Source organism: Pavona decussata, unplaced genomic scaffold, assembly GCF_977016875.1.
Source record: "Pavona decussata unplaced genomic scaffold, jaPavDecu1.1 SCAFFOLD_167, whole genome shotgun sequence".
NCBI lineage: Eukaryota > Metazoa > Cnidaria > Anthozoa > Scleractinia > Agariciidae > Pavona > Pavona decussata.
Window position 1 is genome coordinate 155,877 of NW_028145578.1, and position 22,496 is coordinate 178,372.

General features: G+C 39.1%; 1 protein-coding gene, 1 long non-coding RNA gene and 1 pseudogene across 3 annotated transcripts in view; all 3 read left to right on the forward strand.

Moving 5' to 3' along the window:
- Positions 1 to 22,496, forward strand: part of LOC146464217 (cyclin-dependent kinase 7-like) — an 85,544-nt pseudogene that overhangs the window by 28,573 nt on the left and 34,475 nt on the right. The gene's annotated exons all lie outside the window — the stretch shown is intronic.
- LOC146464219 (tetratricopeptide repeat protein 28-like) lies at positions 976 to 6,127 on the forward strand. Its single transcript, XM_085130046.1, has 3 exons — positions 976 to 2,957; positions 3,779 to 3,816; positions 4,815 to 6,127. Exons 1-3 carry the CDS (start codon positions 976 to 978, stop codon positions 4,841 to 4,843), a joined length of 2,049 nt encoding a protein of 682 aa, XP_084986172.1. The 3' UTR covers positions 4,844 to 6,127.
- On the forward strand, positions 7,558 to 16,756 carry LOC146464220 (uncharacterized). The gene is made up of 4 exons (XR_014868570.1): positions 7,558 to 7,696; positions 7,804 to 7,888; positions 14,494 to 14,584; positions 16,193 to 16,756. It is a non-coding gene; the product is annotated as an uncharacterized LOC146464220 (long non-coding RNA).

The following is a 22,496-nucleotide window of genomic DNA, read 5'->3' on the forward strand; positions in this document are numbered from 1 at the left end:
CAAGCTCTCAGTATCATGACAGAAGTTGGGAACAAAGATTCAGAAGGAAGCGTACATGTGAACCTCGGTAATGCTTACTACTCTCTTGGCGATTTCAAGACAGCTATCAAGTTCCATCAGCAAGCTCTTAGTATCACGAAAGAAGTTGGGAACAAAGATTCAGAAGGAACCGTATATATGAACCTTGGTAATGCTTACCGCTCTCTTAGTGATTTCAAGACAGCTCTCAAGTTCCATCAGCAAGCTCTTAGTATCAAAAAAGAAGTTGGGAACAAAGATTCAGAAGGATGCGTATATCTGGGCCTCGGTAATGCTTACAACTCTCTTGGTGATTTCAAGACAGCTATCAAGTTCCATCAGCAAGCTCTTAGTATCATGAAAGAAGTTGGGAACAAAGATTCAGAAGGAACCGTATATATAAACCTTGGTAATGCTTACCGCTCTCTTAGTGATTTCAAGACAGCTATCAAGTTCTATCAGCAAGCTCTTAGTATCAAAAAAGAAGTTGGGAACAAAGATTCAGAAGGATGCGTATATCTGGGCCTCGGTAATGCTTACAACTCTCTTGGTGATTTCAAGACAGCTATCAAGTTCTATCAGCAAGCTCTTAGTATCAAAAAAGAAGTTGGGAACAAAGATTCAGAAGGACGCGTATATATAAACCTCGGTACTGCTTACAAGTCTCTTGGTGATTTGAAGACAGCTATCAAGTTCTATCAGCAAGGTCTTATTATCATGAAAGAAGTTGGGAGCAAAGATTCAGAAGGAACCGTATATATGAACCTTGGTAATGCTTACCGCTCTCTTGGTGATTTCAAGACAGCTATCAAGTTCCATCAGCAAGCTCTTAGTATCAAAAAAGAAGTTGGGAACAAAGATTCAGAAGGACGCGTATATATGAGCCTCGGTAATGCTTACAAGTCTCTTGGTGATTTCAAGACAGCTATCAAGTTCCATCAGCAAGCTCTTAGCGTCATGAAAGAAGTTGGGAACAAAGATTCAGAAGGACAGGTATATACGAACCTCGGTAGTGCTTACAACTCTCTTGGTGATTTCAAGACAGCTATCAAGTTCCATCAGCAAGCTCTTAGTATCATGAAAGAAGTTGGGAGCAAAGACGGAGAGGGAACTGCATATAGTGCGCTTGGTGGTGATTACCTCTCTGAAGGGGATTATGAGAAAGCTACCAAGTGTTATCAGCGAGCTCTTGATATCGCCAAAGAAGTTGGGAACAAGCTCTCCGAGGGACTTCTACATATTTCGCTTGGTTCTGTTTATATCTCTCTTGGTAACCTTACGGCAAGTTTGGAGTTCTATCAGCAAGGTCTTGGGATCGTTAAAGAAGTTGGTAGCAAAGATTTAGAAGGATACGCTTATGGGAGCATTGGAACTGTTTATTTCCGGCGTAGAGATTTCAATACAGCTATCGAGTACCATCGGAAAGCTCTAAGTATCGCTAAAGAAACTGGAGACAAAATGCTCGAAGCAATGGCATATGAGTGTCTTGGTGATGATCATCACTTTCTCGACGATGTTTGTACAGCTGAGGATTTTTATAAATATAGTGTACGATTATTTGATGAACTTAGGGGTCTTCTTCAATCGAATGACAGATGGAAAATCGACTTCCGGAACCAATACAAGTGTTCCTACATCAACCTATGGCTTGTTCAGTTACAACAGAACAAGACAATGGAGGCGCTTTTTACAGCTGAACGTGGACGTGCACAGGCTCTGATGGATCTTATGGAATCACAGTACGGCGTAAAATCAGTTCATCCAGTGTCTGCTGACAAGACGAGTATAATCTCTTCCATTCCAAGCTACCTTCCATCGCAAACGATATTTTTTGCTGAAGCCCCCAGTTTACTCAACTTCTGGGTGCTGCAAAAAGGAAGTCTTTGCCAGAGCATACTAGAGAAAATCAGTGATAGTTTGGAGTCTCTGACTCACAAAACATACAAACAGATTGGAGTCTTTAAAAAAGTCATGTGTGAGAATCGCTCCTTGGATGGGCCAGCAGATGAAGAATCTGAAGAGGTTCCTTATCGAAATCGCGATGAAAAATCAAAGGCATCTGCAGAAGGCGAAGGCGATGCTTTAAAGGCGTTGTCCGATGTGGTCCTGGGACCGATTTCACATCTGCTACAAAGCGATGAAGTTATCATTGTTCCTGAAGGTCCACTATTTTTGGTTCCCTATGCTGCACTTCTGGACCAACATTCTAGGTACTTGTCTGAAACTCTCACAATTCGACTGGTTCCTACACTGACAAGTTTGAAGCTAATGACAGAGTGCCCTGAGGGGTACCACAGTACGTCTGGTGCACTGCTTGTTGGTGATCCATTGATGGAAGGTATCCTTTACAGAGGAAGTAGAATCCTGCAGCTACCGGCTGCCAAAGAGGAGGTGGAAATGATCGGTGCTATTCTGAACATCAAACCTCTGACTGGAAAAGAGGCAACAAAAGCTGAAGTGTTGAGCAGGCTAAACTCAGTGGCCTTGGTACACATTGCAGCCCATGGCCGTGCGGAAACTGGTGAAATTTTCTTGTCTCCTAATCCAACGGTGGCCAAGAATAAACTCAAACAGGAAGACTTCCTTTTGACTATGGCTGATGTGTTAAATGCCAAACTGCGAGCAAGATTGGTTGTCCTAAGCTGCTGCCATAGTGGCCGAGGGAAGATTAAGGCCGAGGGTGTGGTGGGTCTTGCGCGTGCTTTTTTGGGTGCCGGTGCTCGTTCTGTCCTTGCATCACTGTGGGCCATTAGTGACGAAGCTACTATGCAGTTTATGAGATACTTCTACGAGCATTTGGCGGAAGGACAACGTGCCAGTAAGGCTCTCCAGCAGACCATGAAACAAATGCGGGAATCTTACAACTTCAGTGATATTAAATACTGGGCTCCGTTTGTGCTGATCGGTGATGACGTAAGATTGAGTTTTGGCCACTTGAGGTAAGTTGTTTGGGCTTAATTTTAAAAGCCATCCTTTAATATTTATTGATTTGAAAACCTCTCAACTCTATCAGCCAAGGTCCCCAGATTCGAAGCGTAAAGCTGAGCGGCTTTCATTGCGTAAATGGGTACATCTTTAAGTTTCGTCTGCGAATTCTAAAGTTTGGTAGCCTGGCGACTGTTTTTCATTAATGAATATTTGGTTTTATCAACCAAGTAAATAAGGTAATTTTGTCACGGTAAAAAGATTCGAGTGCTGACATTTCGAGCAAAGAGCTAACACTCGAAACGTCAGCACTCATATCTCACTTTATGGTGGCCAAATTACGTCTTCAGCTCTGTTAATAAAACCAAATATTTGTCCCCACTCCCGAGTGACGATCCCTATACCAGGGCAGTGGTAGGCCCTGGCCATGAGCGGAACACGAAAGCCACTGCGTTACATTGTCCTTGCAAGTGGTGGCCACATGTGACGTTTTTAACTACATCTCCATAAACTCGTTGTGGGAGCTGTTGGCTGAGAATTGCAAAATCATCTTCTGCAATGCGTATGGAGAAGTAGCCGGAGTCCGTATAACAGGGCCACTTGTGGCACGTGTGTGTGTCGTGAGAAGGGAAAAGCAGCTCTCCGTGGCTGCCACCTTGGTATTATTCAGTGCTGTGAGCATTCTTGAGGTTCTAACAATACCCCGAAATCGAATTCGAAGCCAGTGTGGTGTCCTTATTGCTGTCTAAAGGTTGCCTTCATCAGAAAGTGTTTTTTTTTTTGTAGTTGTTGTGAACGGATGGTCATACATGTGTTATTTTCTTTCTTGTTTCAGTAATGTTTCAGATCACGGAGATAGAACTTTCGACGATGGTAAGTTGCAGTAATGGGGACTTTTCTTCCGTTATCTGTCATACAAGGGAATAAAACAGTGTTAATTACTGCAGTCCGAGTCACCATCATAAAAGGATTCAGCCAAACCTGTCGGACCAACCCTTATAAACGGCCACTTTTCAATAATTGAAAAATCAACCCCCCCCCCCCCCCCCCCTTACCACCCACCTCGTCCTCCACCCACACATACACAATCACGCAAAGTTGAATCCTCACGCAGCGACCATGAACACTTTGGGTTCTGATGATTTGAAAATCTCTCTAGTTTTTAGTTTTGATAAGTGACCACTTAATACATGGTCTGATCTCAGCATGGGGGAAAATATAATAACGAGTAGTCGTTTAATTCCAATCATGATGACAGTGAATTTTTCTCTCACACTAGAACGTTTTGTTTTTTTTCACAAGAGTATGTTTGTTGTCGACTGAGCAACTCAGATTTGTGGGAACTCTTAAGTATGCACTGAAGTGTGGGGGTCGGCTTTATGCAAACGGGGCCCTGAACAGAACACCTCCCACAAACAACCTCCTAGGTATATTATTTTGGGTTATATATTCCCCGGGGGTGGGGGGCGGGGTACTGAGTGGAGTTTTGAATAGCTTTAGATGGAGATGTGCCACTGAGACTTTGAAACCTTTATCCTATACCAAACAATATTCTAGATCAGACACAAAAAATCCCCCTAATGCTAGACTTGAGTCTTAGTTTTTATTCCCGCGACCTTTTTTCAAACCAAATTTTTCGCATTGGCATCCTATTCTAGAACAAAACTCTCCGACTTCTCTACCCTTTCCCAGAACTAACTGCTTCAACAATATATCTTTGGCAGCAGCATATACCTATATAGCATAAAAGTTATGGGAGTAGCCCCCTCCCCCGTGGGCTATACCACAAGTTGCAGTGGTACTTGGTAATTTGGGTTTATTGAATACTGTGATTACACATGTCAACATTTAATCATACGATGTCTGTTAAGTTCCAGAACAGCCAGGCAAAACACTCTGATAATCCAAAGGATACTGCAGGAAATATTCCTAGCGTTGGATGATAATGTAGATGAAAGATACAAAGATCCGGCCGCAGTTATTGCATTGTAAAACGTAATATTTTGTTACCCGGCCAACAAACCTCGTTAAAGAGTTGTTGTGTAGTATATTTTTGGCCATGTTCAGTATTTTCAGAGATAGTAAATTACAGACGGCAAGGCTGTTCCTTACAGCAGAAAAAAAGGACGAAAACAAAGAATTTGGATGTATAAACGGAAAAATATTTGTACAAAAATTGCCCGAAATTTCGGTTTGAAAAACAAACCATGTAAATGTCTGCTAATGACTTTTGTATGCTTTCTACTTAATGACTATGAATCAAAAGAAAAATGGAAAAAAATTAAAATCTCATAAGTAAAACTAGCATAAGGCAATATTTCTGGAGCTATGTTTTCATAAATCCAGGTATACATGAATATGAATATATGAAACATATATTTCAACTGCAGGTGAAAGATTGAATAGAGCAAGACCCTCGTAGTTACTTAAGCAACTTAGCGGCTTTCAGTGAGGGTCTTCATATTCATTTATTCATCCTCCACGGGTATATTACAAACTCACATGCAATATATGTTATCAGCTCCCAGTTGGCTTGCTAGCTCAGTTGGTAGTTCACTGTCAACTTTCTGAGTTGCGTAAATAACTTCAATGGCCTTTTTTCTATTTTATAATTTTATAATATAGTCAAACACAGGATAAAATACCGATTATCCAAAGGAAACATCTGGTCAATCCAAATAGGAAATGGCGTTTCCGCAAAGCAATCAGATTGCGCCCCAAATCGGCAAAATCCTGCTGCTCGAATAGTTAATGTACATACGAAGTAGTTGAGCAATAATTGTAAGTTTAACTCGATCGGTGAAAGTTATGTAAATGTACTTGTATTGTCTTTTTTTCAAAGGTATGGTTGCTTTTGTACTGTTGTTTAATACTTGCATTAATCGAGGCCTGAGCTGAAAATTTGTTGCTATAGAGCAGTTTTGATTCTTTGTTAATCTGGCTTTAGTAACTTGACATTAGGCCTCTTATGCTGTGGAAACCACAGACCAAAGCAAAGGGTGGTGGAGAAAAAAAATCATAATTTCATGCTAGCTCGAGACTCGTCTTAGCCTTGCAAAAGTCGCCGCTCGTCAGTTTTCAGTTTGAAAAAAGACCGTTCGCCAGCCTTTGCCTTTTACATATTACGCTGAAAAATGTAAAGTATTGTAACACCATGAAATATTCAAAATAAACAAGTTCAGTTAACAAACGCGTTTGTCAGTGGTTATATGTTCCTCAGTGAAGAAGAAAAAGATGAGCAAGTTAAAGCAAAATCTAACAGTACAATAACCGACCAGTAGCACGAAATTTTGCAAGTGTCATTTTGTGAATTCGGGTGATGATTGGTGGATAGCAGGACAAAATTGTAGTGAATTTAGACTATAGTGAAACCGGTGATGAGCGGAAGCCTTCGGAACCCTTGCTAGTGTTAATACACTTGATCAGAATCATACATTATAGTTAATTATTAACCTATTTACATGTCCTCGTTTATTATGCCCACATCTTCGAGGATGGGTACATTTTAGTTCAAAACTCGACACCAGCTGTAACAGTCTATAGCAAAATACGGTACACAGACAGTAGTAATACACACTTTTGAAATTAGCTTTGCAGACCTTTTTTTTCGGAAGGGGAGTTGGCATCAAGAAACATCCTCACATCTAACGTTTCGGTATGAAATGGCCTGATGCTGGAGGCTCAGAGCCAATACTAGCCTTACGGATGTTCCTCACATTGCTCAAACTTAGTCGTTAGTTGGTGGTGTCGTTTATTTCTTCACATATACAACTCTCTATAAAGACTGTGTGGGAGACTCGACCAAAATCTGCTAAATGAAGAAACGTATTCACATAAAGAATGATAAACGAAGCGTGAGTTATAATTAGCAGGGAGTTTCTCCACGACGAAAAGCCCTGAATGATTTGCCACTTCTACTCTCTACTTGTGCGTACTGGCTCCTGCTTCTACCAAAATTTGTTCATACATCCGTTGTTGCCCATCCCTGAAAATATCATAAAAGAAGTAAATCAGTTAAATTCCTATGGAAAGATAAGGTTGAAGTGAATAGTTATGAACAAAGCGATTGGCTCGTCCTGGGCACTGGGCTCTAAAGAGATCTGCTAGTACTCAGGCCCACCACAGCAATTAATTATATAGTACAAATATAAAATATTCTTTACGTTGCTGATGTATATAAACATATATTTAGTCCAGAAATCAGTTTCAGCCATTTATTTCAAATTCAGGCGGTAATTATATATAAATTAATGTTTTCTACTCAGCCAGGAGAATCTCCTGGAGTTGTCCCCAATGCTTTAGTTTACAGCTGTAGTTTGGTTATTTGTAAGGTTAGACGGAGGAACTTAAACATGAACAGGGTATAATAAAACGTTATTTTCACGTTCAAAGTATTTAAAATTATGCAATTTTGTCGAAACCGAACTGGACTTTCCCTCCCATTTAATAGCCCCACGCAAATTTGTGCGTAAATCCGCGCGGGCTTATGACGTGAAGGGTGGCGCATTTTTTTCTAAAAATAGACTTTTTGGTACAACACATGGGGACGCGTTGACCCCATGCTTGTGGTCTCCATCCCTGATTATGGCTCCTGGCGACGCTCCTGGCATAAATAAATGGTAAGAAATTGTCGCAGAGTATGCATGCGTACGGTCGACCAACAGGTTCTCGCGTGGATAACGCGCGGGATGCGTGTAATTACCCATCAATCTTTGTAACCGGTTCGTTTTGCTCACTGCACACGTGAACGAAGGTGAGTAAACTAGCGCAGCAATTTTCGCGTTTATATTCTCTCTGTCAGCTTTCGTTTAGTAGTTTTGCATATGCAGGTAAGCTTAAATTACCTAGTTTATCTTTTAGTTTGGTTCACAAGTCGCTTCACAGTAGTTGAGCTAATAGAACTGCACAAGAATCTAACGGAGCTGAAGGCAGCCAAAGCAAACCGGTGAGCGTAAATTTAAGTCTCATTTAAGCTTGCTAAGCAATTGTTTTCTCTCTTTTTGACATAAAAGGTTTTAAAGTTTTCTCTATGACTGGTTATTAATAGCTGCGAGCTATAAATAACGAAAATTAAAGAAGGATCTGTTGGTGTTAATCTTGGGGCGACTCTAAAAGCAGGAACGGTGGAATGACGGAACAACGGAACGGCAGAGTGGCGGAAAATCACCCCAAATCCTAAAAGACGGAATGGCGGAAAATCACCCCAAACCCTAAAAGACGGAACAGTGGAAAGTATATATAATTATATGATAATTTAAAAATTTATAACGCACAAGTATCTATCTAAATATAATTAAAATTTTCTATTGTGGTTGATTGCTATGGCAATAGATGAGAAATAACTGCAGTCCACTGGATGCACATCTTCTGAGTTACAATGTCTCTAACAAACTGAACAGCCACCAACAAGATATTATGAGCAAAAATGATTGTTGGTTATTCATTTCCACGGAAGTTGTATTTATGAGAAAACAAAGAAGCTCGCAAAAAGAGGGATGGGTGAACTTAATTTAGATATCACTCTCACTTGCGCGCAAGACCAGAAGATTGTGTCACTTTATTCAACTGTATTATGTGAATGATACACGAAAATCAGTGCTCAGCAGTTGAAATCTAAAGGAGAACAGTTTCTCTTGCAACAACAATGTGAAACATGTACAATTAAACCTCTCCACAACGGCCACCTTGGGGACAGAGGAAAGTGGCCGTTGTGGAGAGGTGGCCGTTATGGGGAGGTAGGGATCTAATATGACACCTTTTTTTCGGGGAGTACAACATGTTTATTGTGCCAAGTTCACGCTTAATGTAGCCTATATAATGGTAATCCAATCTTAAATAATATATATCGATAAAGTACACAACAAAATGTAAATAATGTTTTGAATCAAACTGTTAACAAGAAGAAACGAGCAAGATTCACAACATTCGCTATAAGTATTGTAGACAATTTATGCTTACTGCAGCATATGAATGGAACACAATTTTTAAATTATATTTTATTATATATAGTTTCCACTGTTTGCCATTCTGTCTTTTAGGATTTGGGTTCATTTTCCAGGGCACGAAATTAACTTTTTTCTTAAGGAGACATTTGGCTCCTAAATATTCCAAAGTGGTCGCCAAGTCCAAAAAGTTAGTAGCCATTTGTTTCCGAAATGAAAACAAAAAATATTGAAAATGCATTATCATGGATGACAATATCAAATCGTAAGCTTTCCTAGCATTAGGAATGCCTGGACGGTTTTGTTGATGTCTAAAGAATAGCAAACGACAATTCTGGTCACAGTAAAAAATGAACATCACCAACATTACATCACATGGTAAGTTTTTTTTTAATTCAGTTTGGAAATTATTCAAAATTCACAGTTCAAAATGAGCTCAACAGCCACGAGCAAACGCAAGACTCATTTTCGTCTCATCGCCCACCAAAACCAACGAAACAACATTGAAAAGACAGTTTCCATCACCAGAACTAATGGTGGCTGCTATTTCTTGTCATAAAGGAATATCCTCCAGCACCATGGACATTGCCAATTTGTCTTTCGGTAATCCCACGTGGCCATGGAGCAGCAAGGTGCGAAAAAACTTCTTCTTGTCGGCATATTTTTCTTCCACGACCCGTGCGAATTCCAAAACCTCATCCTCGGTCCCGGTTGTACGCGCACCAACATTTGAAATAAATTTTCCCGATCCTCGTCGACGCTCATTTTAAAATTAAATCACTCGGTTACATGAATATTAATGAAAGTCCGAGCAACGGATCCGCTATCTTGGATTTTCAGAGGTCTCATGTGGTCATGTTCTGAGCCCGCAATATGTACTGTTAGCAAAAGGGACATTTGAATGCACAATATACAACTTAGCGTCTAAATTATCCAAGATGGCGGATGTTGACGGAGAGTTCGTGACGGTTTTGCTACAAATAAACCTCGCCATTCGCACCGAGCTTTATTTTACTGCACAATACATAAAAGTAGGATAAAGCAAAGGGCTCTGGTCGCCAATGTGGCGACTAACTTTCAAATCTTGGTTGCCAACACGGCAAACTTTAAGGCGCATTGGCGACTGTATCAGGCGCAATTTCGTGCCCTGTTTTCTACCATTCCGTTGTTCGGTCATTCTGTCATTCTGCCGTTCCAGCCTTTAGGGTCGCCCTTGATCTTGTAACCAGAAACATCGGGCTTTTTGGCCAGTGGTTGCTCATCAGGAGAAACTCTGGGAAATAAAAAAAACAACACTTTTTATAGCATTTACACGGTATGCGATGCCATTCTTGGGTCGATGTAAGCATCAACTTTGATTTGAATGGCTCATTATCTGTTTGAGTTTGAGATTGTTCATTGAATAAAATCATGACTTTTTAGTAGTTAGTTATTGATCAATTTTATTAGCTTTTAATGATATAACAGCAGTGTGACAGATACCGGAAATTCTCGTGATTGTTACGAGCATGAATTACAAACCTTGTCGCCAGGGCTAATTATATTCTGGTTACGTACTGTCAGTAAGTTGTTTTCATCAAGAAAACAGAAAGGGAAACAGACACAAAGCTTTCCTAAATGAAAACTTGAAGTAAAAATTGACAATGTGTAGTTCCAGAAAATATCCATGCTCTCCCCAGGGAAGGGATTTGCCTTATGACCCCCCTCCCCTCTGGAATTACCGAAATTGGCCCTCAAAATTTATCCCCCTACCCCCCTCCGCAATTTCCAAAATTTTCCATCTCAGATATCGATTGAAGTAAAAAAAATAAGCAATTATGTTCACTAACATACCAAAGTTTGTGAGCTTTCATGAGTTGTTGAATCATCTTTTGAATTTCTTTTACTGCAGGCATATTTACGAATAATTCTGTTACCAGGTCACATGACAGCCTGTGGAGATATAATTGTTATCAGCAATGTAATCACCACTTCCTGCTTCATTTTCCCATAAAAAAATTCAACTTTTGAAGAAATAACAAAGAGATTTCAGGATCACAGTTGCCTTTCAACACCGTTAAGAAATGCTTATACCAAATATCGGTGGACCAAATTTGCGTATCTGTGTTTACGGTAAAGTTGCGCGTCTCCGATTTTATTTCATCTTTCTTTGGCTTTCAGTGAACTCGCTGTTTCCAGAGCCATTAACTATCCATTTGGTATCTGTCCGTCGTTTGATGGATTATAATTTTGATGTTGTGCATCAAAATCATTTATTAATTGCTTCGAACGCTTTTGGTAAGCTTAATGCAAAATACAACTCAGTGTGTGGGACACAAGCTCTAGATAGGATCTCAAAACGCAAAACCTTTAGAAACAGCAAAACAACTTCGTAAGGAATAGTGGGCACGATCCGCTTGACTAAAAATTCCTAGAAATTCCGGTACAAAATCAAATGGAACGGAAATTTTCGAAAAGTTCTTTACGCAAATTTTGGGGATTTCATTTTGATCAGGCACCCGGCGCAACTCGGCGCTACACTACTCCAGGGGTGATCGACATTGTTTACAAATGCACTGTGTTTCTCTTAGTTCACCTCAGATGCTTTAGAATTCTTTCTACTTGGCTGTTTGCGTTGATAATGAAGAAAACATTGCCCCTGCCATTGATCAGTCGCCTGGTGAGTCAAAAACAAAGACGAACAGCTTGAGAAAAAACAAACAAAGTGGATCTCGGAATCTCGTATTTTGAAATTTGAGTCTCGAAAAGTCTAGCCTAAATAAACTGTCATAAAACAACAACGAAACCACAGGTAGCCCAAGCTCGAAATATGAGCGCTAGTTATGCAACGGTTGAAAAATTAGGGCGATTTAGCGATATATATAGAGAGAGATCGCCCTAAAAACCACATGGGAGGCAAGAAATACACAAGAGAAGTAAAATGGGTGATTTTTATTTAAAAATTCGTTCATATTTTTAGCCTCTAAAATAAACCGTTTTTCTCCCATACGAATCCTTATATTTTTCAACCGTTGTGTAACTAGCGCTCATATTTCGAGCTTGGGCTACCTGTGAGGAAACAAACATTAATTTGTGAAAAACGGCTCAACATTGCAATTGCTACTGTGAAACATTAAGGCTTGGTTAATTCTCAACTTATTGTCTTATTGTCTAATTGGATTCTAGATCACACTCTCTCGCGCTCAATTTTTGAATCACTGCGTCTCGATCTCGGATTTTTAAATTCTATACTCCCTCTGGAAATATATCCCTTTGGTCATCCCCCTTCCAACTGGAAAATTAGGGAAATTGACCCCCCCCCCCCCCCCCAGAAAATCCAATCCCTTCCACAGGGGGGGTATGGATATTTTCTGGAACTACACAATCAAACCTTTTATTTTTTATGAAGTGGATTCCCAGTAACATTTAGGCATCAGTTCGACAACTTCCGCAGTGCAGATATTATGCTTTAAGCTTAAGCTTGACCTTTTTCTCTACGCATCGCGAAAAACAATCTGGTCAGTAAAAACCTAATTTCTTCACCGTAAACTGTCCAATTTCTACCATTTAAACTGTCGAGTACTTCTTGGAACGTATTCTTTTGATTTACCAATTCAAAAGGGCTAATTTTCTTTCTAAAAACTGACATAGTTGAGTCTAAAACATGTAAACAATATGGCCGCTGAAAGTTCCAACCCAGAGCAAGAAATCATGGTTATGTAATATCAGACTAGTATCTAGAAAGAGTCCGTCCCCTCCCTCCTGACACACACAGATAATGAATTCTGATTGGGCCGTTCTTGTTGCAGACAATGACAACAACAGAGGGCAAAAATATCCTCTCTAGGAGCGAACAGGGTAAATTAATTTATTCATTGGAATTTGGGTCACCAGTTAATTCATTCATTGAGATTTGTGACTTCAATGAAGAGGAAAAAAAGGTACCCGACTAAATTTTCCACACGGTCTGCCCTCAGGGCATCCCACGTAAAAATAGAAATTTTTTTGGATTGGCTGTTTCATGGCAAAAATCTTGCGATAAAAACTTTCAGCATCTTTGAGTCTCCTGGCGACCTTCCACTGGCCAGGAGCGTGAGGATTTTTGGTACGAGATTGTCATGGTATGCTGTATGACCAACAATCTTGCACCCAGAATCCTCAGGTTCTTTGGCCAGGGGTTGGTTGCCAGGAGAGACTGGGGAACTGGACTCTTAGTATTGAAGGATTTCTGTGGTAAAACAATGCAAGCTGTTACGAGGCAGCCAATTCTGTTCGAATTTCCCAGAGTCTCTCCTGGCAACCAACCTTTGGCCAAAGAGCCAGAGGATTCTGGGCATGAGATTGATTTACAGAAACATTTACCATGTTTCATCAAATAAAACACAAACAAAAACAGACAAAAAAGCTTTCCTAAATGAAAGTTTTATTCAGATAAGCCCATGTTTACACTTGAGAAGCGCACAATTTTTGCTGTGGTTGACCACATCTGTACATACTCAAAATCGGTGTTCAAATTTGGCTTAACCTTCCTGGTCGAATGGTGGAGAGGAACAGGAGAAGTAGCATGAGTTATGATGATTGCAAACTTACTGACTGGTGGAGCAGATTGTTGCGAGATTGCGACTGAAATACTATCCTATGGATTACTAAATTAAGAGCAACTCTCCCTTAGAACCTCATGCGATCACATATTATCATATGCTGATTTTGCTTTCCAAGAACAACCAGAAGACAATTTAAATGTCACTATTTCTCAGGCATGGTGTAACTCCTCATATACCATGGCCGCTAAGCCAATCAAATCCCTGGAATTGCATTATACAATATGACACAGTTTTTAATAATACATAATAGTGCCTAAGTTACGCTAATAAAATTGAAGCACTCATGACTAAAATCAATACAAGTCATGTGATTATCATATGTACATTGGTTTGTCCCTATGATGTTTTTATATTGTCAGGTCTAGGTTTTAAATGAATGTTAATGGTCTGCACAATATTATGTCCTTTGTTGATTTTTTGTTCCCTAATCCCAAGAGATTAGTACACAAGCATGCAAATTAAACCAATCGTGGCCTCTGGAGTAGATGGATTTTCCTGTACATGTAACTGGTTTAATTTTAAATGTACAACATAGAATATGTTTTCATCTCTGGTTGGTTTTCTGTTATCAGTAATAGTTTCATAATTGTCATGATTGGCCAGTCAGACATGATAACTTTGCTTGTGGCTCAACGCTTCTGACATTGATAAACAGAAAACCAACAAGACGTCACAAATATAATATGTGACCAACTTTGTGCAACATTCTTTCTGTGCATGACAATGCAGCATCAAAACAACATGCAATAGCAGTATTTTTCCTTTACATTAAGGGAAGAATTCCCAGTATCAAATGCATCAGTCATTTTACAGACACATTATATGTGAATTGGGGATATCAATCCTCCAAAACTTTTGCATACAAAGGCCAAGCTTTTGGAGCAAGTTGACACCAAACAGTGCCTGATTTCTTCTTGTGTGGTGATTATCGCTGGCAACAGTTGGGGCTAGCCAACAGAAAGTACAATGAACAATGCAAATAATGCCTATCATCTAATGTTTGTTTCATGTGCTTTGCTTTGTAGGAAGCATTGTATGTGATGCTGAAAGGAACTCTTCAGACAGATGGGTTGAAAGCCATTGAAAGCACCATGCTGGAGAACAAGTTTGTTGAAGGTAATTTTATTTGATACTTGTTAGTTCAATGGAGTTGAGAAAGGAAATGGAACAGAGGAATTAGAGGGTTGCAAAGAAATTATAGGAAAAAAGTTTTAAATGACTTCAAAGATATTTATTTTTCAATTGTACATTAATGAGTTTTTCACACTCAAAGGCAATGTTAACCCATTGACCTAAGGTATTTTTTTAACATTAACAAGCAGGCATTTTATTTTAATTTAGATGCTTTCCTCTAGTTATTATTTTGTCAAATCATAGCCAAATTGTCAAAAACATTTAATTTGTCACATGAAAAATGAAGTTTTCTTCTAAAATCAAATTGTTTTTCAATAATTTGACAGCTTGTCTGGGATGTGCACACAGAACAAAATTTTGAGCTTGTCATAGTTTATTAAACAGGAAAAAAAAAGTAGGCTTGGACAGGCTTCTTTGAAAATCTGTTTTCCTTTTTTTTCCCCTAATCTTCTCCTCTCTTTTTGCTTAGTACTAGATTCTTTCTTTTGTAGTTTGATGAGCTTTCAGTCACCATATTTTACACCCGTAAAAAGTTCCACTTAAATGTTGAAGAACCTGTTCTAATTTTCAACAAAAAGTGGCCATGGCTGGGAATGACTCATTTTTGTTCAGTTTTTTTAAGAAACATATTTTAGGTTAATTATGTGTATCCATTACTAGATTCGTTTTTTTTTTCATGCTCATTTAGGCCCCAGTTGGGGGGAGGGACTCCGATATAAAAGGGACTGAGGTCTGGGTGATGATTGCAAGGTGTTAAAATTCGTGATTTGGTACCCCTTGGGGTGCTAACATCTAAAATGACTAATGTGTTATAGGTGCATGTATGGGACTTGGTACCTTTTAGGGTATAGAGCTGAAGAATATGAGAGGAAGTAAATGTCAGTCAACTGATTTGGTACCTCTAAGGGTAAAAAAATTGTTCAGACCACACCCACAAAACAAAATTCTGGTTCCTTTTTGGGGTTCTTTTCAAAAATTTTTGACGATCATCCCCGTCACCTTTCCTCCTACATGTAACTGTGTCAGTGATGAAGTCAAAGCAGTGCAAGAGCCATCTGTCTTCTGAGGCAGACTTTGGCCAACGTAGGAGTCAATGGGTTTATCGTTGTCCAGTTAACACTAATTACTTTGTGGCCTAAAAGCAAGTTATGTTTCAAAGTGCCACCACTGGTTCCCCTGTGAAATGACATTTGACATGGCTTTGACCGCAAAAATTCCCTTATTTATAATATATGGCATCAGATAATTTCATTTTTCACACCTCACTGAAGGAATCAATTCAAGTTTCTATGCATCCTTCAACTAAGCTCAAAGATCAGTGCTTCATGACTTAACTGACAGTTAACTTTTTTGTGAAAAGGATGGGATGGGGCCTGATGGAATGTGGTAGCAGTGTGATTGACTTGCCCGTGAAGATCACTAAATTTTAGCATTCAAGACTATTTCCCTTTAAACCTAAACTCAAGCACAAGTGCTTAATATACAACAACCTTAGTTAACCAGGCATTTGATTGACTTGTACATAAGTGATAAATATTTTTAACATCCCTGGCTAATAATTATTCTCTTTCTGTTGTCAACTTTCTATAGGTACATGTACATGTGTTAATTATTTATCAAGATCAAAACAGATGGTATTTGCAGCCAGATTGTACGTCAAGGTGATAAACTTCCCTCTGGAATCGATTACAATCTGATCAGTTACGGAGGATCGTGACGTCTCTTTGACAGACAGTCACTGGTCCTGGCCATTGTATCAGCCCTTATCTTCATCTCACTCTATTGGTTGGAAACATCTCTTTTCAAGGTGAACTTCCCGTAAGTCCAAACTAGTGAAGGGGTATCTTAGACCAGTAGGCTATATAAGTGAAATTCCAAAATGGCTCAATAATGTAGTGCAGACCTAATTCACCATACAGAAAAAGATGGTGGCTGTACATTTTACCACAATGCCTTGCGAACCTAACACAGCCATATTAAAGAACATAGGAAGCCTATTTTTGCAGATTTCATTCCTGTGCTAACAACATTGTGTATGCAAGATTTGAAGTTTATAGAACTTTTCTGTCCATTTTTATAAGCATTTTTGTTGAGAATTAAGGGTTAGTGTACCAGTCACCATCTTTTTGGGTACGGTGGATTGCAGCACCTTCACACTACAAAACTTAAGTTTGCAAACTTTGTTTTCTTCAAGATTGGTCAAAGTGAATGTTTCAAAAAATGTCGATCGATACAAAATAGAATAACAATGTAGTCCCTAAATTTTGTCAACCTTTGAATCGGACTTTCTTAAGTTGGCAAATTTGTATTTTAGGAGCAAGCAATATATTGTTACGTGTACAGTTGCACAGTTTACTTTAAACATCCGAGAGTAGGATTTGGAAAGAATTGGCATTTAACTTGGGAGATTGTGGAGGTTTGTAGTGTGAAAGTACAGGCTTGCCTAGCCTCTAGAGTTTGCCATCAGTTTCCAGCACTTACATTTAAATAATGGATCAATACTTCCACTCTTTTAGAGTTGATACTGACAAAAAAAAAGTGTTCAAAAAATGCATAATTATACGTGAACAAGTTATAATTGTTTTCTTGATTTGTAGGTTACCACAGCAACAATTAAACCAGTTAAACCTGGCCCTAAATTTTGCTTTAAGGACGGTGCCTATTATTGTTACTCCGCATACGTTCTGCGCATCTCGAGATACTCGGGTTTCCTTTGAGTGGTGCCTACTAACACAGGGATATTTTTGCGCGCTTTAAAACTATGCGGAGAAAGCAGAACTTAGCAAGTGATTTTGGTATCCAAAAAGAAAATTGAGGGCAACCATGCATTTTTCAGACTGAGATAATAAAGCTTCAATTTGGAAAAAAGCGCCATACATTGCTTTGTATTTTGCTACTTTTTAGAATAATAATATTGTTGCTTAGTTATCTCTAAAAAATGCATGGTTACCCCCAATTTTCTTTTTGGATTTCAATAGCTGCTACTAAGATCTGCTTTTCCCGCATAGTGAAAAACTGCGCAAAAATACTTCGCTATTAGTAGGCACCGTCCTTAATTGATTATAAGTTGGAAATGAGGATGCTCAGCTCCCCAAATTTTCTTGCTGTTGGATTGCAATCAGCATGTCAAGATGGAACGTTTTGCAAAGTTAAAAAAAAAAATTGGAGGGAATTGCAAATTCCAAAGGAATGGGGTGTCAAAGCCTAAGGAAATTCCGGGGGGGGGGGGGGAGGGAGTCAACTTCACAGTCATGTCAGACATAATTGTTCATACTAATTAACTTACCAACTTCATAGATCTTTCTTGAAGTTATTACTTTAGCTGTTTTAAAGAACGTGTTTCCTTCTCTGAAAAGACTTTGTAAGCAAAGTGGGCCAAATTGAGACAAGGAAAATTGTATTTATTGAAGAGGAGAATTTATCTAGTCAGTCCCTGGTAGTCTGAAACATTGTATTGCATGTCCTAATTATTCTTAAACTGCTGTTCATGAAAATTTCCTTAATACAAAAATATTGTTCACTGACAACAATTAAATTTGTTTCAGTCTTGAAAAAAAAGAAAAATTGGATGGCTAAGTTAAAAACATTGAAATATTTGTTTGTTACATTTGCATGCTATGTAGAGTTACAGGCAAAGGTCAAGTGGATCTGGTTTGTCAGCAACGTTAAAACTTATTTTGTCCAATATACATGGATTCCAACTGAAAGTCAAAACTATTAAGAGAGAATGTCTGTGAAGACCGCGTGATATCAGTAAAATGTGGCACATGCTTCAAAAATTCAAAATCTTCATATTTCGCTCAGAGATACCCTATGATAAGCCAACAAACGTGATATATTTTTTTTGTTCAAAGCTGGCTGTATTTTCAAGAAAATTCTCAAAAACTGTAACGGGCGGCGACCGTCATAAAATGGCGCAAATTAGTGCGTCGAGTAACAACGCAAGAACTTCGCTCGTGCAACGTGCAAAAGGAAGCACGGTTTTTTTCGAATTGGTATATTTGTGTAAGAGACATTGGCAAATGATTCAAGTCTAAAACCAGGATTGTTTACCTAACTGGGAATGCACGGCAAGAGTTTAAAAATCACCAATATTTCATTGTTTAAAAATCTCATTTTGGAGCAGTTTTTCAATAAACATTTTTCCCATGCGGTATAACTCAGAAGCGCTTGAAATTAAGGCTGTGATTAGTGGAAATAGTCTTCTTTTCAAGGATATAAAAATTAGTCTGGGGCTCTTTACTTCTGCACGGAAAAAACACGCTCTATGTCGAGAAAAATCACAAACTCCACTTGTCAACAAACACAAATAATCGAATTAGAGTCTGTTATCGAAGCCAATATTGCAAGCAAATCTTAGTGCTTAGCACCGTATTTGATTTGAAAGTCAACATTACAAGTTGACCTTGCAAAACTTGTGGCTGTAGATTGCTTTTCATCGCCACTCTCCCTTCAAAATTGTTATCTTCCCTTCGACCATGTTTACCAAAGCACAAGTAATCAACAACCATACCTATGACTCCTGCATGAAACATTACAGTTCCTGACAGATTCAACCATATTTGAGTCTCCACACAGCTATAGCAAATAAGGTAACTCAATTGTACGATTAAGAACGATGATGCGATTATCTATAGTCGCAGAAGAAGAAATTTTGCAGCCCGAAGACGCACATAAGAGGAATCGTCTGTAGAATGAGACGATCATGTTTGTCACGCAATGAGACCGAGCGCGCAGGACATCCAACAAAATTAACAACCAGATTATATTTTCTCCGCGGCAGTTTGTCTGCGTCTGACTTCAAGCTTAAAATCCCCTAGCTGACATGGTACTAAATCTGTTACCAGCTTTTTATCTTTTAGGATGGGATTTTTTAGTACAAATGTTTTACAAGCAGATGCTTTGTACATCGTGCACGTGCAGTGGACAGAATGGTACCACTGGGGGGCACACCATGTCCAGCTTAATAGCCCGGCCTTGCCTGACTTTATCGACGAGACTAAAACAACAAAAGAGAAACGCATTTAAAGGCAATTACAATTACTTCTTTACGATAAGAAAGTTCGCGCTTTATGTGAGCTACGCTCAAATAAATCAACCATTTATTAAAATCATCTTTTACATTATTCAGATGTACACTACCCGCATTTAGCGAAAACTTTTCAAGGCGGGTAGTGTAACACGGGCCGGTGGTGTAAGTATCGCCTGAAGGTTAGCCTAACAGTGGTATAAATGCCACCAATGCTTTTAGCACTCAGCTTGTAAGGCCAATGAAGAACATACTTAAGGTATCAGCCACCCTTCAGGACAGTCCGCGCGCTGATCGATGCCATATTTGAGGTTTCAACGTTTTCAAATAGATATGCTTGAGAGCTTTCTTTTAAAAAAAAAAATCAGAAGAAAATATTATTTCTGTCGAAAGATATCGAGGGTAAAAGATTTTTTCTCGTTAATTATATTAATTGATCGTTGACAAAATTTGTCATACCCGTGTCACTTATCAATTAACTTGTCTGTGAACTAGTAACGTGATACCGATTGCGTGCTTCGACACAACATGTGCGAATTGCCTTCGTGTTGTTTATAGCCTTTAGTATTCTCCGTGGTTATTTGGCGTTTGCTTCGGTGAAAATGCCGCCAAAAAAAAGAAAAGGTCGTGTCCGTTTCCGTCATCGAAACCGAGAGCGAAAAAGAAATCGAAGAGCGAGTTTGACAAACAATGGGCCGCAAAATTGCCAGAGAGCGACAAAGGCTCAGTTTATCGGCAAGAGAAGTTGGATATTCAGAAAAGCGAAAATGCTACAGTTGCTGCGAGTGCAAGCCGCTCCTAAATCCAGCTAGAAGAGCCAGAAGAAGAAAGCCAATTAAGCTCAACGACCCCATCGTGGAAAACAATAAGCGGTCGAGCTATCGCATCGAGCGAAAAGCTGCTTGAGAAACTGGACGAGTCTGTATCTTGTCGATTTTGCCAGGGAAGAGTCCAAGTCATGGAAGATGCAGCGACTAAGCATGGACTTGGTTCTACCTAGAGAATAATCCAGTGCGAGAATAAAAGCTGTCCGTCGCACAAGACAAATTCTGTTTTTAATTCTTCCGAGAAGAGCATAGCGTTTGAAATAGACCGGGCCTCGATCAGTTCTTGGCCTTCGAGCAATCGGCGGCTTCGCTTTCGTTCGTGTTGATTTCGCACTGGTTTTCGGCATCTTTACCAACCTAGCCAAGAAATAAACACAATATACTTTTATTGCTACATGAAAACCGTATTGTTGTTTGCAAATTAAACGATTACTATGCATGTACGTTCACTTACCTCAACAAATTTTGTCTTTTGTCCACACGCAGTGTAATTGAACTGACTGGAAACAAAATAGTTATTTCCCGCTGCCTTCCGCGAAAGGTTGTTCCTGTTACATGTTACCTGTCAAAGTCCTATTGTTAGAGAAAATCGATCCCTCTCTGATATCAATCAGAATAAACATTTAGGTGTTATAATCTCATTCCAGGTAGGATGCCGCCAAAAATGTATTTTCCATTTTATCTCCGAACGCAAATTTTGCCGATCGGCTCGTACATTTTGAACTCCAAGTCGGCAGCCTTTCAATCAATTTCGCTAAAATTTGGCCAGAGTGATGCCATATATCTCTTCTACAAAACCGTGTCTGCGAATTTTAATACTCCTTTTGATTTTAAAGCTAGAGCTTTTTTTCCACAGGGAGTGTTGACTAATTGCCTTCCCCAACTTCATTTGCTAATAAAAGAGAAACAAACGCACTTGTCAAAAATCTGAGACACGGTTTTTTAGTGGAACGTGTTGAGAAGCGAATGCGGTGTTAATTGTTTTCTTCCGTTTATTTCCGGCGGGAGTGGAACATGATTTATAGAGACGTGCACTTTTACACAAAGCGTTCCAATTTCGAAACACATTTAAGTAAATAGTTTTTGTTAGTTCAAATCCATAATCTGGAATTATTAACCTTTTAAAAAATATATGGTTTATAGGGGTTTTTATAAAAACAACTAACGCTACAGCGATCCGCGCGCGGACGGTCCTGAAGGGTGGCTGATACCTTAAAGCAAAAAGCAGATAAGAGCCTGGAAAACGAATCTTATTGCTGGCAGATGCAGCCTAGACAAAGTGACTGAATCTTTTTCATGTAAGGCTGTTTGCGATGAACTGATGTGTCAGTGACATGCTAAAAGACAAACAAATGTCCTTTAGAAGGACAACATTTTCAATGCCTTTTGTAACATCAGCTAGGCTTAGCTTGAGCTACGCTGTTCCATATGGCCGATGAATCCGGATTAATTGCAATTTACAGTCACAGCATATTCCTACCCAAAGCAACGATAATTATTAGGATAACTGTGCTCCTGAAAATAAAAAAAACAAAACAAAAAGTTTCTAGAATAATATTAAGCACCGCAGGGTTCTAACCACGGCCGCACCCATACTCATGGTCAGAAATATTTAGAGAAGAAGGTTAGACCCTCAAATGGTTCGGACGGCCACGTTGAAATTTTTATGGCGGCCCGGTCTCCCGGTTGGAGATGTAAAATAACCACTGTAATGAGCCCTGGATATGACCACTCTCAGTACCAGCGATTAGTCTGAAGGGCTTCTGAGGGAATATAATGAGACTACAAAATTGTGTAACTGTCAGAGTTCAGTTTATTTGAGAGAACTTAACGGAGTTCTTCACAGATTAGTAGCTACGGCTCTAAAAAGTATCCATAATAATAATAATAATAATAATAATAATAATAATAATAATAATAATAATAAAAGCATAAGCGTTGCATTTATAGTTGGGTTTCCAGGAAAATAAGCATGTTGGTTTCGTTTATGGAAAAAAATTTAAGTTCGTGATAAACATTATAACTAAATTATCGCACA